Genomic DNA, 23,218 nt, shown 5'->3' with positions numbered 1-23,218 from the left:
ACCAATTCGTCATTTTGCTTTCCTGATTTTCTGAGTGTTCAAGTGTAGCTCCGTAGTCAACCAGGTCTTCTCCTTGTAGGTCGTCTTCCTCCATGGGTGTCGGTACATCGTTAGAGGTGTCCTGGTGTAGTGTGGGGTCCGGCCTCAGGGTTTGTACGGTCCGCGCCCTGTACGGTTGGTCTGGTCTTTACAGTCGGACTATCTGCCATACCTGCAAAGAGCTACACAGTTGTTGTTTTATTTTCTGTCTTTGTGGCCGTTTGATTTTACTCAACGGCCTTTGGTCTCCATCTCTTTTGTGGTGGCGGATACTGCGGATGCGTGTCATTGAATATTTTTTCCGCCTCCTTTTCCTGGTTCTCCTTTGCTCTTAGGCGCTGTAATTTTCGCTTTTGCGATCGCGTCAATCCCGATGGGCACCATCGGGGCATAGAGTATTTTGGATCGACCGTTTTGTTGACAGACGTATCTTCTTTTTTGTTTGTGTTGGCCGATTTACCAAAAATCATCAGCCCTTTGTTTTTTTGTTGTACGATGACATCTGTTGTTCCTAGTTCAATGACGTCCCCTTTTATCGTACTGTTGGAGGCCGTAGCTATATACCCCCCTGCCGGATTAGTCAGCCTTTGGGGACGAGTGGTTCGGCAATCTTGCTGGGCCTGTGCTCGTGGACTAGATTGAGGGGCTCTCAATCGGTCTTGTACTGGAGGCGTCAACCTGGCAAAGACAGATGACTGGGGTGCCCCCCAAGCGGAGTATTGTGGTGTCCCAAAAGGATATGGTGGCATACCCCACATCTGATTCAGGATATATGGTGGTGGTGGTATGTATGTATAATGATATGACATAGGTGTGTATGGGAGTGGAGGTGTCCATGCATGTACGTTAGGTCTTAGTTGGACATTATGACCTCCCGTCCTTTCCGATTGGTGAGGTGGTCCAATCGGCCTAACCTGTTGTCGCTCCTGGGTGGGTAAGAGAGACCGCTTTGGTGGCTGATCACTGGGGCCGACCTTCTTTTTCACATATTTAGACAATAATTGATCAAAGGTCGGGCTGGATTTGACCAACTGACCAGTGGCCTTGAGCGTGTTAGTTTTCCACGTACCTATTACTGGTCGTCGTGGTTTGAAGGTACGTGGTCGCCGTCGCTCCTCGGCGTTGCCGGACCGTTCGCTGGAACGCTCCGGACCGTCCGGTGATGTTACGGACCGTCCGTGCCTGGGCACCGGACTGTCCGCGATGCGTAGTATGGGTTCTCACGCATGTCCCATTGTCTGCGCTTGCCCTCCAGTGCCAGAGGTTGTGATGGTCACTGAAAGGGAAATGTGCCCTCGGGCCATTTCTAAAGTATTTTGGTGATTAAGTGCCCAACACAAATGCTTTAATTGTTAATTTGTGCCAAAGACTCAAGAAGTGCAAATCAAGGTACAAGGTATGTTTCTAGACTTAGTACATTGATTTAAAGACTAATGTATTGTGTCTAAGTGCTAGAAACAGAAGAAATTGTTATGGAAAAGAGTTGGCTGTGTACAGCCAACTGCTGCTTGGTCTGGGTGCACCGGACTGTCCGGTGGTGCACCGGACAGTGTCCGGTGCGCTAGGACCAGTCTCGGTGAACAGTCCGCTCTCGGGACTCGACGGCGGCGTACGGTTATAAATCACTGGACTGTCCGGTGGTGCACCGGACTGTCTGGTGAGTCGTCCGCGGTGAAGTCGTCGCTCTCGGGAAACGTTCAACGGCGTACGGCTAAAATTCACCGGACTGTCTGGTGGTGCATCGGACTGTCCGGTGAGCCAACGGCCGCCAGCGCAACGGTCGACCGCCAAAATCCGCGGGCGACGCGTGGCCCGCTTCAACGGTCGGCAGGAGGCACCGGACTGTCCGGTGTGCACCGGACAGTGTCCGGTGCGCCAACGGCTACAACTCTGCAACGGTGAGCTGTGCCATTTTAGGAAGGCGATCTGCACCGGACCATGAACAGTGCCTATCCGGTGGTGCACCGGACTGTCCGGTGCGCCACCCGACAGAAGGCAAGAATTGCCTTCCAATAATGCCTCCAACGGCTCCTAGCTGCCTTGGGGCTATAAAAGGGACCCCTAGGCGCATGGAGGAGGATACCAAGCATTCTTTGATCATCTCTAAGCACCAAGACCCCATTCTCGCGTATTTGATTCTTTGTGATAGTGACTTGAGCTCTATTTGAGTAGAGAACTCCTCACATTGTGTTGTGAGCTCAAGTTGTGGCTTGTGTGCGTGATTGTGCTCGTGCTTTAAGTCTTGTGTGTGTTTCTCTCCCCTCCCTTACTTTCGTGCTTCTTTGTGATAATCAATTGTAAGGGCGAGAGGCTCCAAGCTGTGGAGATTCCTCGCGAACGAGAGATAGTAAAAGAAAGGAAAACACCGTGGTATTCAAGTTGATCATTGGATCACTTGAAAGGGGTTGAGTGCGACCCTCGTCCAGTGGGACGCCACAATGTGGAGTAGGCAAGTGTTATACTTGGTCGAACCACAGGATAAATCACCGTGTCTCTTGTGCTTGTTTTCTTCGTGACCATTGTGTTTCACAAGAGCTTGGACCTTAGCCACTTGATTCTATTGAGCTAATACCTAACCAAGTTTTGTGGCTACAAGTGTTTGATTTTTACAGGATCACCTATTCACCCCCCTCTAGGTGCTGTCAATTGGTATCAGAGCCGTTCTCTTCACACAAGGGGCTAATCGCCCGAAGAGATGGATCCTAAGAGAAAGGGGATGGTGGTCAACGGTAAGACAAAGGAGTCCATCGTCAATGAGCCAAGAGATGATAAGCCCTCGGACTCTAGCTCGAGTCATAAGAAAAGAGACGGGAAGAAGAAGATGCGCATAAAGAAGATCATCTACTACGATAGCGACGAGTCTTCTTCTTCCCCAAGAGATGACGACGACAAGAAAAAGAAACCGGTTAACTCAAAATTTTCATTTGATTATTCTCGTATTCCGTTTAACTCCAATGCTCATTTACTTTCAATTCCACTTGGGAAACCTCCGCACTTTGATGGAGAAGACTACTCATTTTGGAGTCACAAAATGCGTAGTCACCTGTTCTTTCTCCATCCAAGTATTTGGGAGATTGTTGAAAACAGAATGCCTTTTGATAGTACTGACAACTCCGCTTTCATTAATGAGCAAATCCATAAAAATGCACAAGCTACCACTGTTTTGTTAGCATCCTTGTGCAGGGATGAGTACAACAAGGTGAGTGGCTTGGATAACGCCAAGCAAATTTGAGATACCCTCAAGATTTCTCATGAGGGGAATGACGCCACCATGATCACCAAGATGGAGTTGGTGGAAGGCGAACTGGGAAGGTTCGCAATGATTAGGGGAGAGGAGCTAACGCAAACATACAACAGGCTCAAGACCCTGGTCAACAAGATTAGGAGCTATGGAAGCACGAGATGGACGGACCACGACGTCGTCTGACTTATGCTCAGGTCCTTCACTGTTCTTGATCCTCATCTTGTGAACTCAATTCGTGAGAATCCTAGGTACACAAAGATGACGCCCGAGGAAATACTCGGAAAGTTTGTAAGCGGGCGTATGATGATCAAGGAAGCAAGATACGTTGATGAGGCATTGAATGGCCCAATGCCCATCTATGAGCCTCAAGCCGTTGCTCTCAAAGCAACAAGCAGCAGGGAGGCGCTGCCTAGCAAGGTGGCACAAGTTGTGGTGGCCGGGCTAAATGAGGATGAGATGGCCCTAATCATAAAGCGCTTCAAGACCGCATTGAAAGGACGCAAGGAGTACTCAAACAAGAACAAGGCAAAGGGAAAGCGCTCCTGCTTCAAGTGCGGTAAGACTGGTCATTTTATAGCAAATTGTCCTGATAACTCTAGTGACTAGGAACAAGGAAAGGGCGGGAAGAAAGAGAAGCAAAAGAGCTATAGGAAAGCAAAGGGCGAGGCACACATCGGAAAGGAATGGGACTCGGACTGCTCATCTTCTGATTCCGACGACGAAGGACTCGCTGCCTCAGCCTTCAACAAGTCCTTTCTCTTCCCCAACGAACGCCACACCTGCCTCATGGCAAAGGAGAAAAAGGTAAGCGTTCATGAAACTCCTAAGTATACTACTTCAAGCGATGATGAATCTAGTGATGATGAAGTAGATTATGCTGAATTATTTAAGGGTTTAGATAGATCAAAAGTAGATAAAATTAATGAATTGATTGATGCCTTAAATGAGAAAGATAGACTGCTAGAGAGGCAAGAGGACATTTTATATGAGGAACATGACAAATTTATTAGTGTTCAAAATACTCTTGCCTTAGAGATTAAAAGGAATGAATTACTAGCTTCTGAGTTATCTATTTGCAATGAATCTATTTCTAGCTTGAGGACCTTGAATGATGATTTAAATGCTAAGCTAGAAGTAGTTAATAAATCTAGTCCTTGTGTAGAGCATGTTGTGATTTGTAATAGGTGTAAGGATTTCGATATTGATGCATGTGTTGAGCACCTTACTTCTATTGCAAAATTAAATGATGAAGTGGCAAGTCTTAATGCCCAACTTAAGACTTGCAAAAGTGACTTTGATAAACTAAAATTTACAAGGGATGCCTACACTATTGGTAGACACCCCTCAATTAAGGATGGGCTTGGCTTTAAGAAGGAAGCCAAGAACTTAACAAGCCAAAGGGCTCCCATTCTCAACAAGGAGAAAGGGAAGGCCCCTATGGCTAGTTGCATTCAAAAGAATCATGCGTTCATTTATGATAGAAAAGTTTCTAGGAATACTCATTATAACAGGAGATATGGTGCTTATGATTCACATGTTATGATTGCTTCAAGTTCTACTTTTGTGCATGGTAGAAATAGGCCTAGGAAGGGAAATGTTATTCATCATGTGCCTAAGAAAATACCTAATGAATCTGCTACTGTTTTTCATGCCTGCAACACTAATTTTGTACTTTCATGTAAAAATAAGAAAGTGGTTGCTAGGAAGTTGGGGGCCAAATGCAAGGGAGACAAGACTTGCATTTGGGTCCCAAAGGATATTGTAACTAACCTTGTAGGACCCAACAAAAGTTGGGTACCTAAGACCCAAGCCTAATTTGCCTTGCAGGTTTATGCATCCGGGGGCTCAAGCTGGATTATCGACAATGGATGCACAAACCACATGACGGGGGAGAAGAAGATGTTCTCCTCCTACGTCAAGAGCAAAGATTCCCAAGATTCGATCATCTTTGGAGATGGGAACCAAGGCAAGGTTAAAGGTCTAGGAAAGATAGCTATTTCATCCGAGCATTCCATATCTAATGTGTTCTTAGTTGAATCACTAGGATACAACTTATTGTCTGTTAGTCAGCTATGTAATATGGGATATAATTGTCTGTTTACCAATATAGATGTGTTTGTCTTTAGAAGGAGTGATGGTTCACTAACTTTTAAGGGTGTACTAGACGGCAAACTCTATTTAGTTGATTTTTCAAAGGAGGAGGCCGATCTAGATGCATGCTTAATTGCTAAGACAAGCATGGGCTGGCTGTGGCATCACCGTCTAGCACATGTTGGGATGAAGAACCTTCAAAAACTTCTAAAGGGAGAACATGTGTTAGGTCTAACCAATGTATCTTTCGAAAAAGATAGACCTTGTGCAGCTTGTCAAGCAGGTAAACAGGTGGGAAGTACTCATCACAGCAAGAACGTGATGACCACGACAAGACCTCTAGAGCTACTTCATATGGACCTCTTCGGACCCGTCGCCTACCTTAGCATCGGGGGAAGTAAGTATGGTCTTGTTATTGTTGATGATTTTTCCCGCTTCACTTGGGTATTCTTTTTGCAGGATAAAACAGAAACCCAAGGGACCCTAAAGTGCTTTTTAAGGAGAGCTCAAAATGAATTTGAGCTCAAGGTGAAAAAGATAAGGAGCAACAACGGGTCCGAGTTCAAGAATCTTCAAGTGGAGGAGTACCTTGAGGAGGAAGGAATCAAGCACGAGTTCTCCGCTCCCTACACACCACAACAAAACGGTGTGGTAGAGAGGAAGAACAGGACGCTTATAGACATGGCAAGGACGATGCTTGGAGAATTCAAGATGCCCGAGCGGTTTTGGTCGGAAGCTATGAACACAGCTTGCCACGCCATAAACCGGGTCTACCTTCATCGCCTCCTCAAGAAGACCTCGTATGAACTTCTAACCGGTAACAAACCCAACGTCTCATACTTTCGTGTATTTGGGAGCAAATGTTACATTTTGGTGAAGAAAGGTAGAAATTCCAAATTTGCTCCCAAAGCTGTAGAAGGGTTTTTACTAGGTTATGACTCAAATACAAAGGCGTATAGAGTCTTCAACAAATCATCGGGTTTGGTTGAAGTCTCTAGCGACGTTGTATTTGATGAGACTAATGGCTCTCCAAGAGAGCAAGTGGATCTTGATAATGTAGATGAAGATGATGTTCCAACGGACGCAATTCGCACCATGGCGATTGGAGATGTGCGACCACAGGAACACCAAGTGCAGGATCAACCTTCTTCCTCAACAATGGTGCCCCCCAACTCAAGATGATGAACAGGTTCTTCAAGAGGAGGCATGTGATCAAGGGGGAGCACACGAAGATCAAGTTATGGAGGAAGAAGCACCACGGGCCCCTCTAACTCAAGTCCGAGCGATTATTCAAAGGAATCATCCCGTCGACCAGATTTTAGGTGATATAAGCAAGGGAGTAACTACTCGCTCACGACTAGCTAATTTTTGTGAGCATTAATCGTTTGTCTCTTCTATTGAGCCTTTCAGGGTAGAAGAGGCCTTGCTAGATCCGGGTTGGGTGTTGGCCATGCAAGAAGAGCTCAACAACTTCAAGCGAAATGAAGTTTGGACACTAGTGCCTATGCCGCTCACCACTCTTTCAAGTTGTTCCAAATGGATGTGAAGAGCGCTTTCCTCAACGGGTTAATCAAGGAGGAGGTATACGTGGAGCAACCCCCTGGCTTTGAGGATGAACGGTACCCCAACCACGTGTGTAAGCTATCTAAGGCGCTCTATGGACTTAAGCAAGCCCCAAGAGCATGGTATGAATGCCTTAGAGATTTTCTAATTGCTAATGCTTTCAAGGTCGGGAAAGCCGATCCAACTCTTTTCACTAAGACTTATGATGGTGACCTATTTGTGTGCCAAATTTATGTCGATGACATAATATTTGGTTCTACTAACCAAAAGTCTTGTGAAGAGTTTAGCAGGGTGATGACACAGAAATTCGAGATGTCTATGATGGGCGAGTTGAACTACTTCCTTGGGTTCCAAGTGAAGCAACTCAAGGATGGCACCTTCATCTCTCAAACGAAGTACACGCAAGACTTGCTCAAGCGGTTCAGGATGAAGGACGCCAAGCCCGCAAAGACTCCAATGGGAACCGACGGACATGTCGACCTCAACAAAGGAGGTAAGTCCGTTGATCAAAAGGCATACCGATCTATGATAGGGTCTTTACTTTATATGTGCTAGTAGACCAGATATTATGCTTAGCGTATGCATGTGTGCTAGATTTCAATCCGACCCAAGGGAGTGTCACCTTGTGGCCGTTAAGCGAATTCTTAGATATTTAGTTGCTACGCCTTGCTTCGGGATCTGGTATCCAAAAGGGTCTACCTTTGACTTAATTGGATATTCAGACTCCGATTATGCCGGGTGCAAGGTTGATAGGAAGAGTACATCAGGGACGTGCCAATTCCTAGGAAGGTCCCTGGTGTCTTGGAGTTCTAAGAAACAAACTTCCGTTGCCCTATCCACCGCTGAGGCTGAGTATGTTGCCACAGGACAGTGTTGCGCGCAACTACTTTGGATGAGGCAAACCCTCCGGGACTTTGGCTACAATCTGAGCAAAGTCCCACTCCTATGTGACAATGAGAGTGCAATCCGCATGGCGGATAATCCTGTTGAACACAGCCGCACTAAGCACATAGACATCCGACATCACTTTTTGAGAGACCACCAGCAAAAGGGAGATATCGAAGTGTTTTATGTTAGCACCGAGAACCAGCTAGCCGATATCTTTACCAAGCCTTTAGATGAGAAGACCTTTTGCAGGCTGTGTAGTGAGCTAAATGTCTTAGATTCGCGTAACTTGGATTGATCTATAGCATACATGTGTGTTATGTATTTGATCATGTTCCTTCATGCATATTATTGCTTACTTATGGTGATCAAGTTGTGCAAGAGATCTCCGGACCTCACAAGTCCATATGTGAATGATGCACATATTTAGGGGAGAAATGTACAACTTGACCCTTTAAGACAAACCGTATGCTTGAGTTTACTTAATTTAGTCTCAAAGGTGGATTGAAAGGGAAAGGTGAACTTGGTCCATGAAAGACTTCCACTGCACTCCGATGAGAGGGTAATTAACTTCAAGTTCATCTCTATGCTCTTATTGCCTTTTTGCTCTTAATTGACAATTTTGGTGAGGCAATGAGGTTAAAGGGCCAAAAATGATCCCGTTTTGGTGCTTGATGCCAAAGGGGGAGAAATTAAGGCCAAAGCAAGCAAATGGAACAGCTACACTTGAGAATTTTGTAAATAGTAGAGTTAGAACTTTTGATTTGTCAAAATACTCTTATTGTCTCTTATTGTCAAAAGTTGGTCCCTTATGGGGAGAATGTTTGATTATGGGAAAAGGGGGAGTTTTTGGATCTTTGATCAATTTCTCTTGAATACCTCTCTTTATGCCTCAACAAGTGTGTTTGACTTAGAGATAGGAAATTGAATTTGATTTGCAAAAACAAACCAAGTGGTGGCAAAGAATGATCCAAATATGCCAAATTTGAATAAAAAACAATTCTTGTTCTCATTTGCATTGATGTTGCACTTCTATTTGTTGCTTTTTGATGTGTTGGCATAAATCACCAAAAAGGGGGAGATTGAAAGGGAAATGTGCCCTCGGGCCATTTCTAAAGTATTTTGGTGATTAAGTGCCCAACACAAATGCTTTAAGTGTTAATTTGTGCCAAAGACTCAAGAAGTGCAAATCAAGGTACAAGGTATGTTTCTAGACTTAGTACATTGATTAATTTGAAGACTAATGTATTGTGTCTAAGTGCTAGAAACAGGAGAAATTGTTATGGAAAAGAGTTGGTTGTGTATAGCCAGCTACTGCTCGGTCTGGGTGCACCGGACTGTCCGGTGGTGCACCGGAGTCCGGTGCGCCAGGACTAGTCTTGGTGAACAGTCCGCTCTCGGGACTCGATGGCGGCGTACGGTTATAAATCACCGGACTGTCCGGTGGTGCACCGGACTGTCCGGTGAGTCGTCCGCGGCGAAGTCGTCGCTCTCGGGAAACGTTCAACGGCGTACGGCTAAAATTCACCGGACTGTCCGGTGATGCATCGGACTGTCCGGTGAGCCAATGGCCGACAGCGCAACGGTCGGCCGCCAAAATCCGCGGGCAACACGTGGCCCGCTTCAACGGTCGGTAGGAGGCACCGGACTGTCCGGTGCGTCAACGGCTACAACTCTGCAAAAGTCGGTTGTGCCATTTTAGGAAGGCGATCTGCACCGGACCATGAACAGTGCCTGTCCGGTGGTGCACCGGACTGTCCGGTGCGCCACCCGACAGAAGGCAAGAATTGCCTTCCAAGAATGCCTCCAACGGCTCCTAGCTGCCTTGGGGCTATAAAAGGGACCCCTAGGCGCATGGAGGAGGATACCAAGCATTCTTTGATCATCTCTAAGCACCAAGACTCCATTCTCGCGTATTTGATTCTTTGTGATAGTGACTTGAGCTCTATTTGAGTAGAGAACTCCTCGCATTGTGTTGTGAGCTCAAGTTGTGGCTTGTGTGCGTGATTGTGCTCGTGCTTTAAGTCTTGTGTGTGTTGCTCTCCCCTCCTTTACTTTCGTGCTTCTTTGTGATCATCAATTGTAAGGGCGAGAGGCTCCAAGCTGTGGAGATGCCTCGCGAACGGGAGATAGTAAAAGAAAGGAAAACATCGTGGTATTCAAGTTGATCATTGGATCACTTGAAAGGGGTTGAGTGCGACCCTCGTCCAGTGGGACGCCACAACATGGAGTAGGCAAGTGTTATACTTGACCGAACCACGGGATAAATCACCGTGTCTCTTGTGCTTGTTTTCTTCGTGACCATTGTGTTTCACAAGAGCTTGGACCTTAGCCACTTGATTCTATTGAGCTAATACTTAACCAAGTTTTGTGGCTACAAGTGTTTGATTTTTACAGGATCACCTATTCACCCCCCCCTCTAGGTGCTCTCAGTCACCTTCAGTGTCTCCCCTCCATCAGGAGTCTTCTCGGCCACCACTTTCCTGCAATATATTTTTTTGTTTCTATCGGCCTCCCGTGCGTTGCTGATGATGACTTCTTTGTCTTTGCCCTTATCGGCTGTGCTGGGCCAAATTAGGATCTTTTTTCCATTGAAGTCAATCACATTCATTGGGAAGGGCTCCGTGTCCTCCTGAAATTTCAATCGTCCCTCATTAATGGCCGATTGGATTTGTCGTCGAAACACATTACAATCATTAGTGGCATGGGAAAATGAGTTGTGCCACTTGCAATATGTGCGACGCTTTAGTTCGTCGGCGGGTGGAACGGTATAATCGATCTTAATGTTACCATTTTTAGTAATTCATCGAATATCTTATCACATTTGCCGACATTAAATGTAAACTTAACCTCCTCCTGTCATTTCTTTTGAATTGACTGCAAGGAGGAGCAAGCCGAAGATTTGCCCTACTCGGGCCAAACTATTTCGGCAGTGTAAACTTCCTTTGGTTCATCGTCCGAACTATTTTGATTGTGTTCTACTATATGGACACTATGATGAACCGTTTTGACTAGTTCTTTGCTTCGGCTTTCACAAGCTAAAGCTCTCTGATGTAATTGTGCTAACGTAAAGAACTAGATGCCTTCTAATTTCTCTTTTAAATAATAGCACAATCCATCAAAGGATATTCCCGCCAGTTGTTTATCCGTTAAATGAATTTGAAAGCATTGGTTTCTCGTATCCTGGAATCTTCAGATGTAATCACTAACTGATTCATCCTTTTCTTATCGTAGGGCCACTAAGTCAACTAAATCTAGCTCGTAATCGCCAGAGAAGAAATGTTCATGAAACTTTTGTTCTAAGTCTCCCCATGACAAAATGGAATTAGGAGGGAGCGTGGTATACCATGTGAATGCAGTCCCTGTTAAAGATAATGAAAATAAACGTACACGGAATGCCTCGGTGTTGGCCAATTCTCCTAATTGTGCTAAGAACTGTTCTATGTGCTCAAGCGTGCTCTTTCCTTGGTCACTCGAAAACTTTGTGAATTCGGGTATTCTGGTCCCCTGTGGGTATGGGAGACGGTCAAACTGGCTATTATAAGGTCTCCGATATGAATGCCCCATGGGGACTATACTAACTTCGAGCTTATCTTAGAACGCCCCAGCTATTTCCTCTCTTAATATATCGATGGCAGTCGGTGAGAGACCACCAGCTCTTTGGACCAATATGGGTGAGTTTGTTTGGATGTTGGTATGTTGTTTTCCTCCCCATTGGTTTGGGTTTTGCGGCGCGTTAATACATGCCCTATGAGGCTCATAGGACTGGACATTCCTTTCTGGCCTTCTGGGGCCGGAAAGTGCTCACTCTCATGGGTTTGGTAGATTATATTATGGTGCTGGTGTATCGTATGGTGAGATGGGGAGTCTAGCTGGGACGGATACGGAGTTGGATATCCATCCTTCTCAAAAAAAACTCTGTGCCAGACCGTTCGGTTAAATACGCAGACCGTCTGGCTCCGTGCGCGGACCATTCGACATTATATTCGGACTGTCTGGCGTCATATGCGGACGGTCCGAATGGGTTATCCAGGGTTTGCACGGTATGTGGCGGCTTGGGTGCAGGCCTCGGTAATGTACTTCTAAAAATGGGATCAGCCGCCGCTGGCCCGGACGATCCGCGCTCACGTGCGGACGGTTCGGACACTCGCAGATCGGCAAATTTATCGTCGATGTGCATGGAAGGCTGTTATTGCCCAAGGTACATGTCTATCGGCATCCCATAAAGGGGTTGTGACTGGTCGTGATAACCTGTAGCCGATGAATTACGTGTGTATTCCCTTAGTTCAACCTCGTGCGAAGGAAGATTCACAATAGTAGACTTATCAAGCACACACACTAGCCTTTTATGATCATTTTGTATATCCCCTACGATACGTTGCATCTGCTCTTGTTGTTCGTCTATGTAAGCTTTAAGAGATTGTAGTTCATTGGTGCTACTCACATTGGGGGTATTCGTAGTAGGTCGGAGTGAAGCTAGATCTGTCGCCCGTTGCCGAACGACTTTGTTGTTCCTGTCCATCTTGAAGTCGGCCAGGAATTTCGCCTTTGCTTCCTGGATCAGCTGCTCCTGACGCTCCTCGAATAGGAGCTATTCTTCAGTCGGCAAGGTTTCCCATGTCGGCTTGATGATATTACTGGTGGAAACTTCAGAGTTATCCTTTGAACCGGTCTTTGAGGGCCGATCTTGATAGGTCTGTATGAAATCGTCCCCAGCGGAGTCGCTAAAAGTATGTTGGTGCCTTTTACGGGCGCCAATCACTCAACACGAACCGTGGTGGTGCTCTCTGCACAGGGGCGGACGGTCCGCGGCCAGGGGCCGGACGGTCTGCGACCTGGCGTAGGGCTAGAGTTTCTTGCCTGACGGTCGGACGGTCCGCGCGTGCGCAGGGGGCGGCGAAGGTCGCCGACGGCGCCTGGAAAAGTATGTTGGTGCCTTTTTCGGGCGCCAATCACTCAACATGAACAGTGGCGGTGCTCTCTGTACAGGTGCGGACGGTCTGCGACCTGGCGCAGGGCTAGGGTTTCCTGCCTGACGGCCGGACGGTCCGCGCCCTGGGGCCGGACGGTCCGCGCCATGGGGCCGGAAGGTCCACGCGTGCGCAGGGGGGCGACAAAGGTCGCCGACGGCACCTGGATCTCGCTCCCGGGAGGGACCCCGTCGGGGAGGAGAGATCCTAGGTGATGTCTAGGCTCGGGCAGACCGACCTAGACTCATCTAATCGACGTAGAGTCGAAAAGAAGCGGAGAATTTGGGGATTGAGAGGCTAAACTAGAACTAGACTAGAACTACTTCTAATTGTACAGGAAATAAATGCGAGATAAAAATGTTATTGATTCGATTGATTATTACAAATCGGTCGTATACCTCTGTATTTATAGAGGGGGGCTGGACCCTTTACAAACTAATCTTTCGAGCTAATTTCGCGAATTTAGCTAACAACCGTAGCACAAAACTCGGAACCCTAATCTGCTCTGCACACGCGCGAACCGTCCGCACCACCAGTGTGGGCCATCCGGCCAAGGGGCCGAATCGTCCGGTCCTCATTTTGGTTCTCAACACGTGTGACATGGTGGTCGATAGAGACTCTGTCGCTAGTCAGTACATACAATACCAAAGACGTGGTGACAAAACTGAGAGCAGCATGCCAGCATCTACGCCGGAAGCCATCCCACGGTATCTAACCTCGCACCGTCTTGTTCAGCTGCTCAAGCTCGTAGGATACAACGGCAACGGGTGACGTCCGTGTATTTTAGGACGCATCCGCTAGTGTCGTCCCTCCCAGCATCCGCATCCGCGTGACACAATTGTTCACTTGTTCTTGGTTTCGGTCTTACAGACCGTCACCGGCAGGCAGCAGCCTTGGCGGGTTGGTCTTGTGTCATTGTTTCCTGGCTGCCATCAATGGAGGTGGTGAACAGGTACGTCGCCACCCGGCACCACATCGAGGGCGCCCCGACGGAGGCCGATTTTGAGGTGAAGGAGGAGATGGCGAGGTGGGCGCCGGACTCCGGCGAGGTGCTCGTCAGGAACCTGTACCTGTCCATCGACCCGTACCAGCTCAACCGCATGAAGCGGAGCAGCGTGACGCACCTCGCCGTCGAAGGCATCCTGCCCGGCCAGGTAAGCAACCAGCTTAAAGGCGGCGAATCTCCAGTCTCCCTCCCGCTTTGTTCTCCATCACTCCATGCGTGTACCGTGCGCATGCCTGACGTGAAAAAAGGCTGCTTCTACTCTATTATCTCCGTCTCCGTCCGTGAAGAGGATCACTACGTACGCGGCCGGCGAGGTAGTGGCGTCGGCGTGTGAGGAGTACAAGGCGGGCGACAAGGTGGCCGGCGTGCTCGGGTGGGAAGACTACACGCTGTTCAAGCCGTCCCCGGCCGTGGTCATGTCCAAGGTCGCCGACGACGCCGCGGGCTTCCCCCTGTCCCACCACATCAATGTGCTGGGCACCAGCGGCATGACCGCATACGGTGGCTTCTTCGAGGTGTGCAAGCCGGTGAAGGGGGAGAAGGTGTTCGTGTCGGCGGCGTCGGGCTCCGTCGGCAGCCTCGTCGGCCAGTTCGCCAAGCTCGCCGGCTGCTACGTCGTCGGGTGCGCCGGGACCGCAGCCAAGGTATGCCGCCCTCCACTCCAACAACTCCAGGTCTCCAGCACGCCACAGTGGTTTTGTGGTGCCCTGAGGTACACGTGTTAGCCAAATGGTCTCGCAAATGGGAATGGCCCAGTGGCCCAGGTTTTCGAAAAGCAGGAGCGAGCCATCGTTCAATCTTATCAACTCATACGCTAGAATTGTTCAGGTCTTAATGGTCCGGTGCGCCGAAACTGAATCAGCTGGTTAATGAATCCACAGGTTGATCTGCTCAAAGGCAAGCTGGGATTCGACGATGCTTTCAACTACAAAGAGGAACCTGACCTGAAATCGGCGCTGAAGAGGTCGGTGCCGCGCCGCCGGTCACTCACCTCACCTGAACCATCTGCTGCGCATGCAGATGCAGGGCTGACAGAAACGAAACATGCATTATTTTGGCTGGCAGGTACTTCCCCGACGGCATCGACATCTACTTCGAGAACGTGGGCGGGGAGATGCTGGAGGCGGCGCTGGCCAACATGAACCCCTACGGCCGGGTGGCGCTCAGCGGCGTCATCTCCGAGTACACGGGCGGCGCCCGGCGCGCGGTGCCGGACCTGCTGGAGGTGATCTACAAGCGTATCACCATCCGGGGCTTCTTCGCCTACGACTTCTTGTCCAAGTTCGCGGAGTTCAACGCCGTCATCGGCGGCTGGGTCCGGGACGGCAAGGTCCAGGTGCTCGAGGACGTCTCCGACGGGCTGGAGAGCGTCCCGTCGGCGTTCGCCGCGCTGTTCCGCGGCCAGAACGTTGGCAAGAAGCTCGTTAAGCTGGCGTAGAAAGAACCGTCGTCCGTGGAGGTAGCTAGCATCCAGGAGCATGTACGTTCGTCTGTCATGCATGCTGGCCGTGCCCGTCATTCAGCACCTTAGGCTATCTGGAGCAGCCTCTTTATACCACTTTCTAATTTACTCTATCTATCTCATCATCTATTTCAAACTCTAATTTATCTCCATTACAAAATAGTATTTTGCACATCTATACGTGTATGCTATGCTCCGCTGGAGATGGCCTTAGCAATTCATTGAAGGGGTGCTTCGAGGCTTTATATCATTCAAAATCAACATAAACATATAATCGGTTGAGTTGTTGCAATAGTAGTAATCCGTTATTTTATAGATCCTGAACCCCATGAATAACTTTATCTTCCTCCGCACGTAATCCTAATGATACTCAGATTCTCTACACAGCCAGATTCTCCCCACAGCTAAATTCTCGAAAAAGTTGGTCAGTAAAAAGCTGAACCAAACAGGCCCAAAAATAGTCACGCCATACAAGTTCGGGATCTATTTCTAGCCATAGATTTGTGATCAGGTGGCCCAAAAGTAGTCGCGCCATTTTTGATAGAACCCCTGCAGTTTTTAAGAAACAACCCGCAGTCCACTCATGCATATAGAACCTTACATATAAGTCCTATTTTTAATAGAATAGCCCATGCTTTTCTAGGGAATTGTAGTCGTCGTCCAGGGACTTTTGTAATTCATATAATAAATCTGGAAACGATTTCTAGTCGAAAAATAAATATAAAAAAATAGAAATTTCATATCTTGTCTGTTTTAATTCTGATTTTAGTGCATCTCAAACCTACGATCTCATAGCGACGCGTAGAATATTATTACACAATTTTTTTTCATGTTTGGTGTAATGTTATTTTTACCTATTTTTTGTTTATATATATTGCTACGACTAGAAGCGAGGTTACGAGGAACCTGAAGATCAATCAGAGAAGTACCTAGAGTTGCAAGTAAAAGGCAAGTTGTATCCTTGATCACCTTCTTAACCTAATAACGTTCCTATTTCTGATAATCACTGTGACATGCTTAGGTTAACTTGATGGGATCTAATAGGTTACCTAGTTTTGTTTACCCCACATCTTGCATATAAATGAATTATGGGGTAGTCTTGCTATTGTTCTACCTGGTATTTTGGTTAATACTACTTATAAATCATGCTCATGTTCCATTATTATTTATTACCGTTGGCTTTATTATGATACAAGATAAAATTATATTGTTTAATTAGAACATGAAGCGACCATTCAAGACAACAGTGCAACCACAAGAACTATAGGGCTCTGATCTTGGCCAATTAATTAGGAAAGCTAGTATGATATAATCTTTTCCCAAAAGAGATAAACGGCTAGGTGTCGTTACAGAGCATAGTGCTGGCTGTAATTACTGCGATGGGGTTATACACTGTGAAAAAAGGCTTATGCTTTCTTTGTCCTGAAACCATAGCGGGTTTTCTTATGCTAGTAAAACTTTGTAAATGCCTCGTAGCATTTCTATGCCACCACACCCTGGTAGTGTGGTATTGTGCTGGCCGGCACACGCGTGATTGCATGCAAACTTCTCTGAACTTTTACACAAATTGTGGGTAGAATCATGGCCGATCAGACCATCACAAACATTCCTACAGGTTGCACACAACCACTCATGGACCAAGCCAGTTATTAGGGCGTCTGCAATGGTCCTAGCTAGATGGTAGTTAGGAAGCCTCCATATCATTCTTATAGTTGATACTAATAGATAATGCTATACTATGCTATCTACTTCCTCGGTCCTAAATTAAAATTCGTTTTAAATAATTAATACTACCTACATTCACAAATATACGACAACATTGACTTTTTTCGAAAACTTTGACCACTCATTCAAAAATATTTATTCAAAAATGTAAAAATTTTAATCAAGCATAGACTACTTTAAAAGATAAAACAAATCACAACAAAATAAATGATAACTCATTATTTTTTTAAATAAGACGAGTAGTCAAAATTTTTTTTAAAAAAGTCAACAGTGTCAAATATTTATGAACTAAAGGAGTAGATTCATACAATATTTAATGCATGTGTTCTATATATATCTAAATTCATCATAATTTAGTTGAATACATATATAAAAATCAAGAGATAAAACAAACACTATTTTTAGACAAAGAGAGTATTTATTAGTTAATTTTTTGTGTCTCGTTGCGCGTGTGGACGAATGAGATGGGAGACGAGCGATGATTTGTGCCTCGTCTCGCGAGGTTAACGAGCGACGAAGTAAACACTAGCTTAGATTTTTTTTTTGACTTGTTTTCACACAGGACTTATGCTTACACGAACTACTAAGGTGGTGTTTGGTTTTAGGGACTAATGTTTAGTCCCTTCATTTTATTCCTTTTTAGTCTATAAATTGCTAAATATAGAAACTAAAATAAAGTTTTACTTTCTATATTTGGTAATTTTGGAACTAAAATGGAATAAAATGTAGGGACTAAACATTAGTCCCTACAAACCAAACACCCCCTAAATACCTGACTGACTTATCTTTGTTGGGGACGCCCTTATCGAACTTGGGCTGGTCCACCATCCACAAACGTCAGTCGCTCTGCCTGCCACCACCAGCAGCTAATGAAAACGGGCCCACAGCCCTTAAAACCTCGTGTCCTGCTCTTTTTGCTTCACCAAATTTCTTACGGCCCACCAGGCCACCATGAACCGGTCATTATATTAACAGACGCCATTTACTCCGATTCGAATTTCCAAATCCCGCTGCCGACGCGACGTCCTCGCCAACGGCCGGCCCTCCACCTCTTTTCCCGCCCCGCGCCTCGCGATTCAAACGGCGCTGCGGATGGGTTGGTAACGCCCCACTCCCCGCTCCGCTCCTCGTCCCGCTCATACGGCAAGCCACGCAACTCAAACCACCCTCACTCACTGACAGGTGGACCCACAAACCCCAACAGGCCCCGCACGCCGGCGTAAGAGTTATCCCGCGGGGGCACGCGGGTATGCACACCATCTGTGACTCTGTGAGTGGCTGCGCCGCCGTTATTTATACGCTCCTCTTTCGCCAAATACGGGGAGTCGGAGACCCCAAACCTCTGTCGAAAGTTTCACCTCCGGTCGCTGGTTTCCTCCAATCTCCGTGGTAGTTCAGCGCGAGCGGGCGGCGGGGTTTGAGCTCGATGGTCACTTCCGGCGAACAATCGGCTGGCGGCGGTACGGAGATTCCTATTTCTGTACCTTGTTCCGGTGTGTTTTCAGGCGGATGCGTGCATGCTACGGTCGTTGATTTTATTTATCATCTGTGAAGGGTCTGCGGCGAGGGCGTCGAAGCTGCGGTACCCGCTGCGGTCGGCGAGCAAGGGGAAGGCGGCGGTCGTTTCCCCGGCGGCTGATGCTCCTCCCACCATCTCTGCTCCGCGACGGTGCGTTTTCACGTTGCTGCCATCTTTTGTTTTTTTCTTTCCTTTCCACATCTTACGATGGGTGCAATCTTATTTCACTCGTGGATCCGCGATTGTTGTGTTTTGTTCAAATCTGATAATATAGTTCCTAGCAGTTCTGTCGTGCAGGAGTAGGGCATGCCTATTGATAGGCCCACTTTGTGGGGTGCTAAATTGCTAACGGTTACTGAGATGCAACTGTTCAAATGACGCTATTCAATTTTAACAATCCGTTAGTAATTTGTTCTTGAACAGTGGATGATAGCTCTGCAGTTGGTTTTTGCTGGACCTACCTACTTCAGAAAGTAGCTGAGGATAGTGTTTTTTCTCGAGACCAAATGGGGACCATGATAGCCAACATGAAACTATATATAGTAGTAATGATGGTGCATCTGTTGGCATGTCAAAGGTAGTAGGTGCAATTCCATTTCAGGAATATTATGAAGAAAAATTAACCCTGGCAATCTATAAGCAGTAAAGCAGGCCTTGTTGTTGTAGTTAACAAGGGGTAGATCTATTCTGGGGGTTTATGGTTTCACTCAACTAAAGTTTAGTCCGTGTCACGTTGGATGTTTGAAAGACAATTACGAGTATTAAATATAGTCTGGTTACATTAATAAAGACTAAACACTGAGATATAAATTTATCAAGTCTATATTTAATACTTATAATTAATATTCAAACATCTGATATGGCATAGACTAATCTTTAGTCAGAGAAACCAAATGTTCCCTTAGTCTCAGCTGCCTAACTGAGATTTGCTGGATAAAATCCTGCAGTCCCACACTCCCACTTGCCATATCTTAGTTTTGCCTATTCCTGAGCTCAAGTCTCTGAACTCATTGTAAATATATAGGAGCTAATTTAGACAGGTAACTCTGTGATGTTTCTTTGTGGGTCTCCTTCATATACAGTAGAGGCGTGTACAGCTTTAGGTGTAGTAGGTCTAGGTAGTTGCACATTGATTTGTTCAGCAGCACTAGTGCATTACCCATCACGATGCCGAGCTAGTGAGCTATCAAAACTTCAAGCAGTCTATGGGAAGATCATCCGTCAGCCTTCAAGACAGTAGAGATGTGCAGGCTATCTCTTCAAAACTAAGCATTTGATTGTTTGGTGTTATGTCAGTTTACCTACAATTGTCTATAATTTAAGCTGGGCACCTCTCAACTTCCATCGCAACGTTTATATGAGCTACTAGTTTTTTTGCTCTAAGAGAACATTCTTCATCTGATTCCTTATATATAGGGCAAAACCATCTTCAGATGTCAGCAAGAGCATGTGTTTAGACCTTTCTGTGAAGGATAATTCTGCCAAACCCCCACGGAGGCACTCAATACAAACCAAGCCAGGAGCTAGCCCAAGGCCAACACCTTCTGGAACTGTGACTCCGGTGTCTGGGGTTCGGTCAAAGAGGTCGGAAAGCCAGGGGAGGTTTGATACCCCGACATCAGAAGTGTCCATGTCCATCTCAAGGCGCAAGTTCAGCACGCTTTCTTCAATCTCGTACTGGATGACACAGATCAGGCTGGCAGAGGCTGCTTCCAAGCACTCGGTTTCTCTGGGCTTCTTTAAGCTTGCTCTTGAATCAGAATGTGAGGTGGGCATCTCTTGTTTATTCGTTTTGTTAATTTTTTATCAAATAAGCTTGTTACATAGATGTGATTAGATTAGATTGTTGGGTGTTTTTATACAGCCTTTGGACCGGATGAGGGAAGAACTCAAGTCCTACGTAGCACGGCATGGCCTGGCGACAGAATTGGAGGACCCAGTTAAGGACATTCTCCAGGTTTATGATATTTTGGATGATTTTGAGAAGCTGAAGATCTCTGCAGAGCCCTCACAGCAACCAAAAAAGTCTGACAAGGCTGCTCGTACTGCCACAAATGCGTCACCGAATGGTAACCTGAAGCCAAGGTCACTGAACTCTGATGCTACTGAAAGCAAGGAAGCTGTAAAGAAAGAGAGCATTCAGAAAGTAAATCCTGGTGCAAGGATCAGAGGCTCCTGTAACAGGAATCCAGTCAAAAACACCACCGCAAAGGAAGCAGTTGCCAAGAACACCGGTAAGGAAACCAAGAAAGGGGCCAAGGGTCAGCAGGAAGTTAGCGAGGCTCCGTCAGCCCTTCCAAATCAGGAATCTGGTAAACTACCCCTTGTGCAATGTAAAGCATGGCACAAGCTTGTGCCGCTCCATTTGCTAACTGTTATTTGTATTTTGCAGCTGATGTTGTGAAGGAGATCACCCATGAAGATAAAGAGAACATGGTAAACATAGCTAGCAGCTTTCATCATTTGAACACTTTTAGGACAGCAACAATGATATTATTTCGATCATACTATACTGACCAATTGTTCGATTTGCTTCGCCTGCAGGGCGATATTGAAATGGCAGTGGATGTTGCCGTAGCCCAAGATATCTAGAACAGCCGGACCAACTTCAGATTCGATCCCCTTTTTTTTCTATCGCTGAAGATGAAGTGTTAGCGTGTGGTTGCTTATTTTGGTTTTCAATTGTTAATATGTTATTAGTAGAGCTTGTCTGTGTGATTGCTGTCTGGCTGGACCTTGAACGGTCTTCAAGAGCGTGTCATAAGTTGATGATTGCTTTCATTCCTCTGTCAAGTTTGCGGCTTTGCATGTGCTAATCCGTGCAACTGAATATAGTTGAATTTATCTATTCTCGTGGTTCCTCCGGGCACAAGATCCTCCCCTGATGTTTGTGCTCTTTTTTTATAATGCTGGAATTTTATACTGCCCCTTTGCCGTCGTGCGTTTCGCCAATTGCATGCTCGAAGGCGATCCACGTCACATGCTGCCGCTGCTGGGGCAGGACGCAGGAGCTCGTGTTGTGTGGTCATGTGGGCTTCCTTGTATTATTGCGTCTTTGGCAGAATTCAGTCCAGATCACCCTGGACGCTGGTTTCTGATCTCGCTTCATGTGCACCAACGTCGGCGTTCGGAATGCTGACATTTTCACAGGAAGTGGTAGCTGAGGAAACGGGACGAAATCTCGGGGGTGGTCCAAAATCGGTAGAGCTGGAAGATGCTGAGGTGATAGCAAGGTGAGGTGTGCCAACAGCACGAGATGCCGGAAACGTGGCCGATCTCACTCATGCGATGCCAGACGCGCACCGCGATCGGTTGCGACGTCACGGTCCAGCGAGGGTTTGCGTTTCGTGCACCTACCAGTGTGAAGATTGGACTCGTGAGACCGAAAGGCCGTGTGCAGTGCATGTTGTGTGTGTGGGGGGAGGTGTTAAACACTATAATTAAGTTACTTAACATTTTTTTTATTCGTGGACTATTTGTACAACATAATATATGTTATTATTGAGTCACGAAGCTTACGCAAAGAAAAGAAGTAATTAAAGAATTAGGAGAGACTAGACCCTCTGCCTCTCTCCTCCTATGTACGAGGCGTCATGGGGAGAACTGGAGAAGGTTGGAGATGGCCACTCTGACGAATGTCTATTCGGACGGGGGTGTAGGCCAGAGCTACTGACTCCTGACACTTATCTTAATATAAGTTTTTAATTGCTAAATACCATGGTGATACTGCCTGGATTCGCTCTGGGTTTCCGCTGCTCAGCTTTGCCCTGTTTAAGCCATCCAGGCAGGCATCCACTGACGCATGACAGCAACCGGCACGAGGGATGGTAGAAAGGCATCCGTTAACTAAATGCAGCTCGATTTAAGGATCTGATACCGCTCACAGAGACATATCAACATCAGCGTTACGTCGATCCATACAAACGCCGCCTCTCCCGGTCTCCCCCGATCCGCCCCGAACCTTCCGCTATATTATTTGGCTATCAGCCATACTATCTATAGTATTCCTCTCAGTTCATTTTTATTTACCGTGGTTTAGCTCAAAAAATAAACTTACACACAACAAATGTTCGAGAACAAGAATATATTTTAGAGACCTAGGATAAACTAAAGATCAAAACCTTTTTCTATATAAATATAATTTTATTTACTTTATATATTACATTATTCGTATTTTAAAAGTTAGAAGAAAGAAATACCTAAATGAATGTCCTGCAGAAAGTAACATACTTGACAGAGCGGGAATATATAGGGATGACAACGGATTTAAAACCCACGGATATAGGGTTTACAACCACGTACCCACGCGGTTAATACTAAATCTGCTCTCGCAAATTGCACCCGCTATCCGCGACGGGTACAGTATCCTATTCGTACACGCGGGTGCCACAACCCCGCAGGTATACCTGCGCGCACACAAATACACACATATATATCCAATACGGGTACACGAGTTCGCAGGTATAGGTACAACTTTTTCATACCCACGAGAAAAAACTCGTCGGATTGAGAATCAAACCCACACACATACCCGCGGGTACAAAACTCAGACCCAAATATGCACCTATAGGGTTTTTACTCACAAGGATGGGCGAAGCCAGGATACAAGGATGGGCGAAGCCAGGATTTAAGATTGAGAGGGGACAAATCAAATTGCGGGAGCTATTAGTACATATTTTACATTGTTTACATGATGATTAACTAAGAAAATTAG

At 46.4% G+C, this 23,218-nt stretch overlaps 2 protein-coding genes across 4 annotated transcripts; both read left to right on the top strand.

Moving 5' to 3' along the window:
- Positions 1-13,457: 13,457 nt before the first annotated feature.
- LOC100281168 (NADP-dependent oxidoreductase P2) lies at positions 13,458-15,505 on the top strand. 3 transcript variants are annotated; one of them, XM_035962243.1, is made up of 5 exons: positions 13,458-13,499; positions 13,663-13,946; positions 14,086-14,442; positions 14,680-14,762; positions 14,864-15,505. In XM_035962243.1, exons 2-5 carry the CDS (start codon positions 13,728-13,730, stop codon positions 15,234-15,236), a joined length of 1,032 nt encoding a protein of 343 aa, XP_035818136.1. In that variant the 5' UTR covers positions 13,458-13,499; positions 13,663-13,727; the 3' UTR covers positions 15,237-15,505.
- A 2,820-nt stretch (positions 15,506-18,325) lies between these two features.
- Positions 18,326-21,351, top strand: LOC100191649 (uncharacterized). The gene is made up of 6 exons (NM_001137078.1): positions 18,326-18,445; positions 18,540-18,654; positions 19,921-20,272; positions 20,369-20,816; positions 20,897-20,940; positions 21,049-21,351. Exons 1-6 carry the CDS (start codon positions 18,412-18,414, stop codon positions 21,094-21,096), a joined length of 1,041 nt encoding a protein of 346 aa, NP_001130550.1. The 5' UTR covers positions 18,326-18,411; the 3' UTR covers positions 21,097-21,351.
- The last annotated feature ends 1,867 nt before the right edge of the window (positions 21,352-23,218 follow it).

This window comes from Zea mays, chromosome 9 (assembly GCF_902167145.1).
Source record: "Zea mays cultivar B73 chromosome 9, Zm-B73-REFERENCE-NAM-5.0, whole genome shotgun sequence".
NCBI classification, from domain to species: domain Eukaryota; kingdom Viridiplantae; phylum Streptophyta; class Magnoliopsida; order Poales; family Poaceae; genus Zea; species Zea mays.
This window is presented reverse-complemented; position numbering and strand designations above follow the sequence as displayed.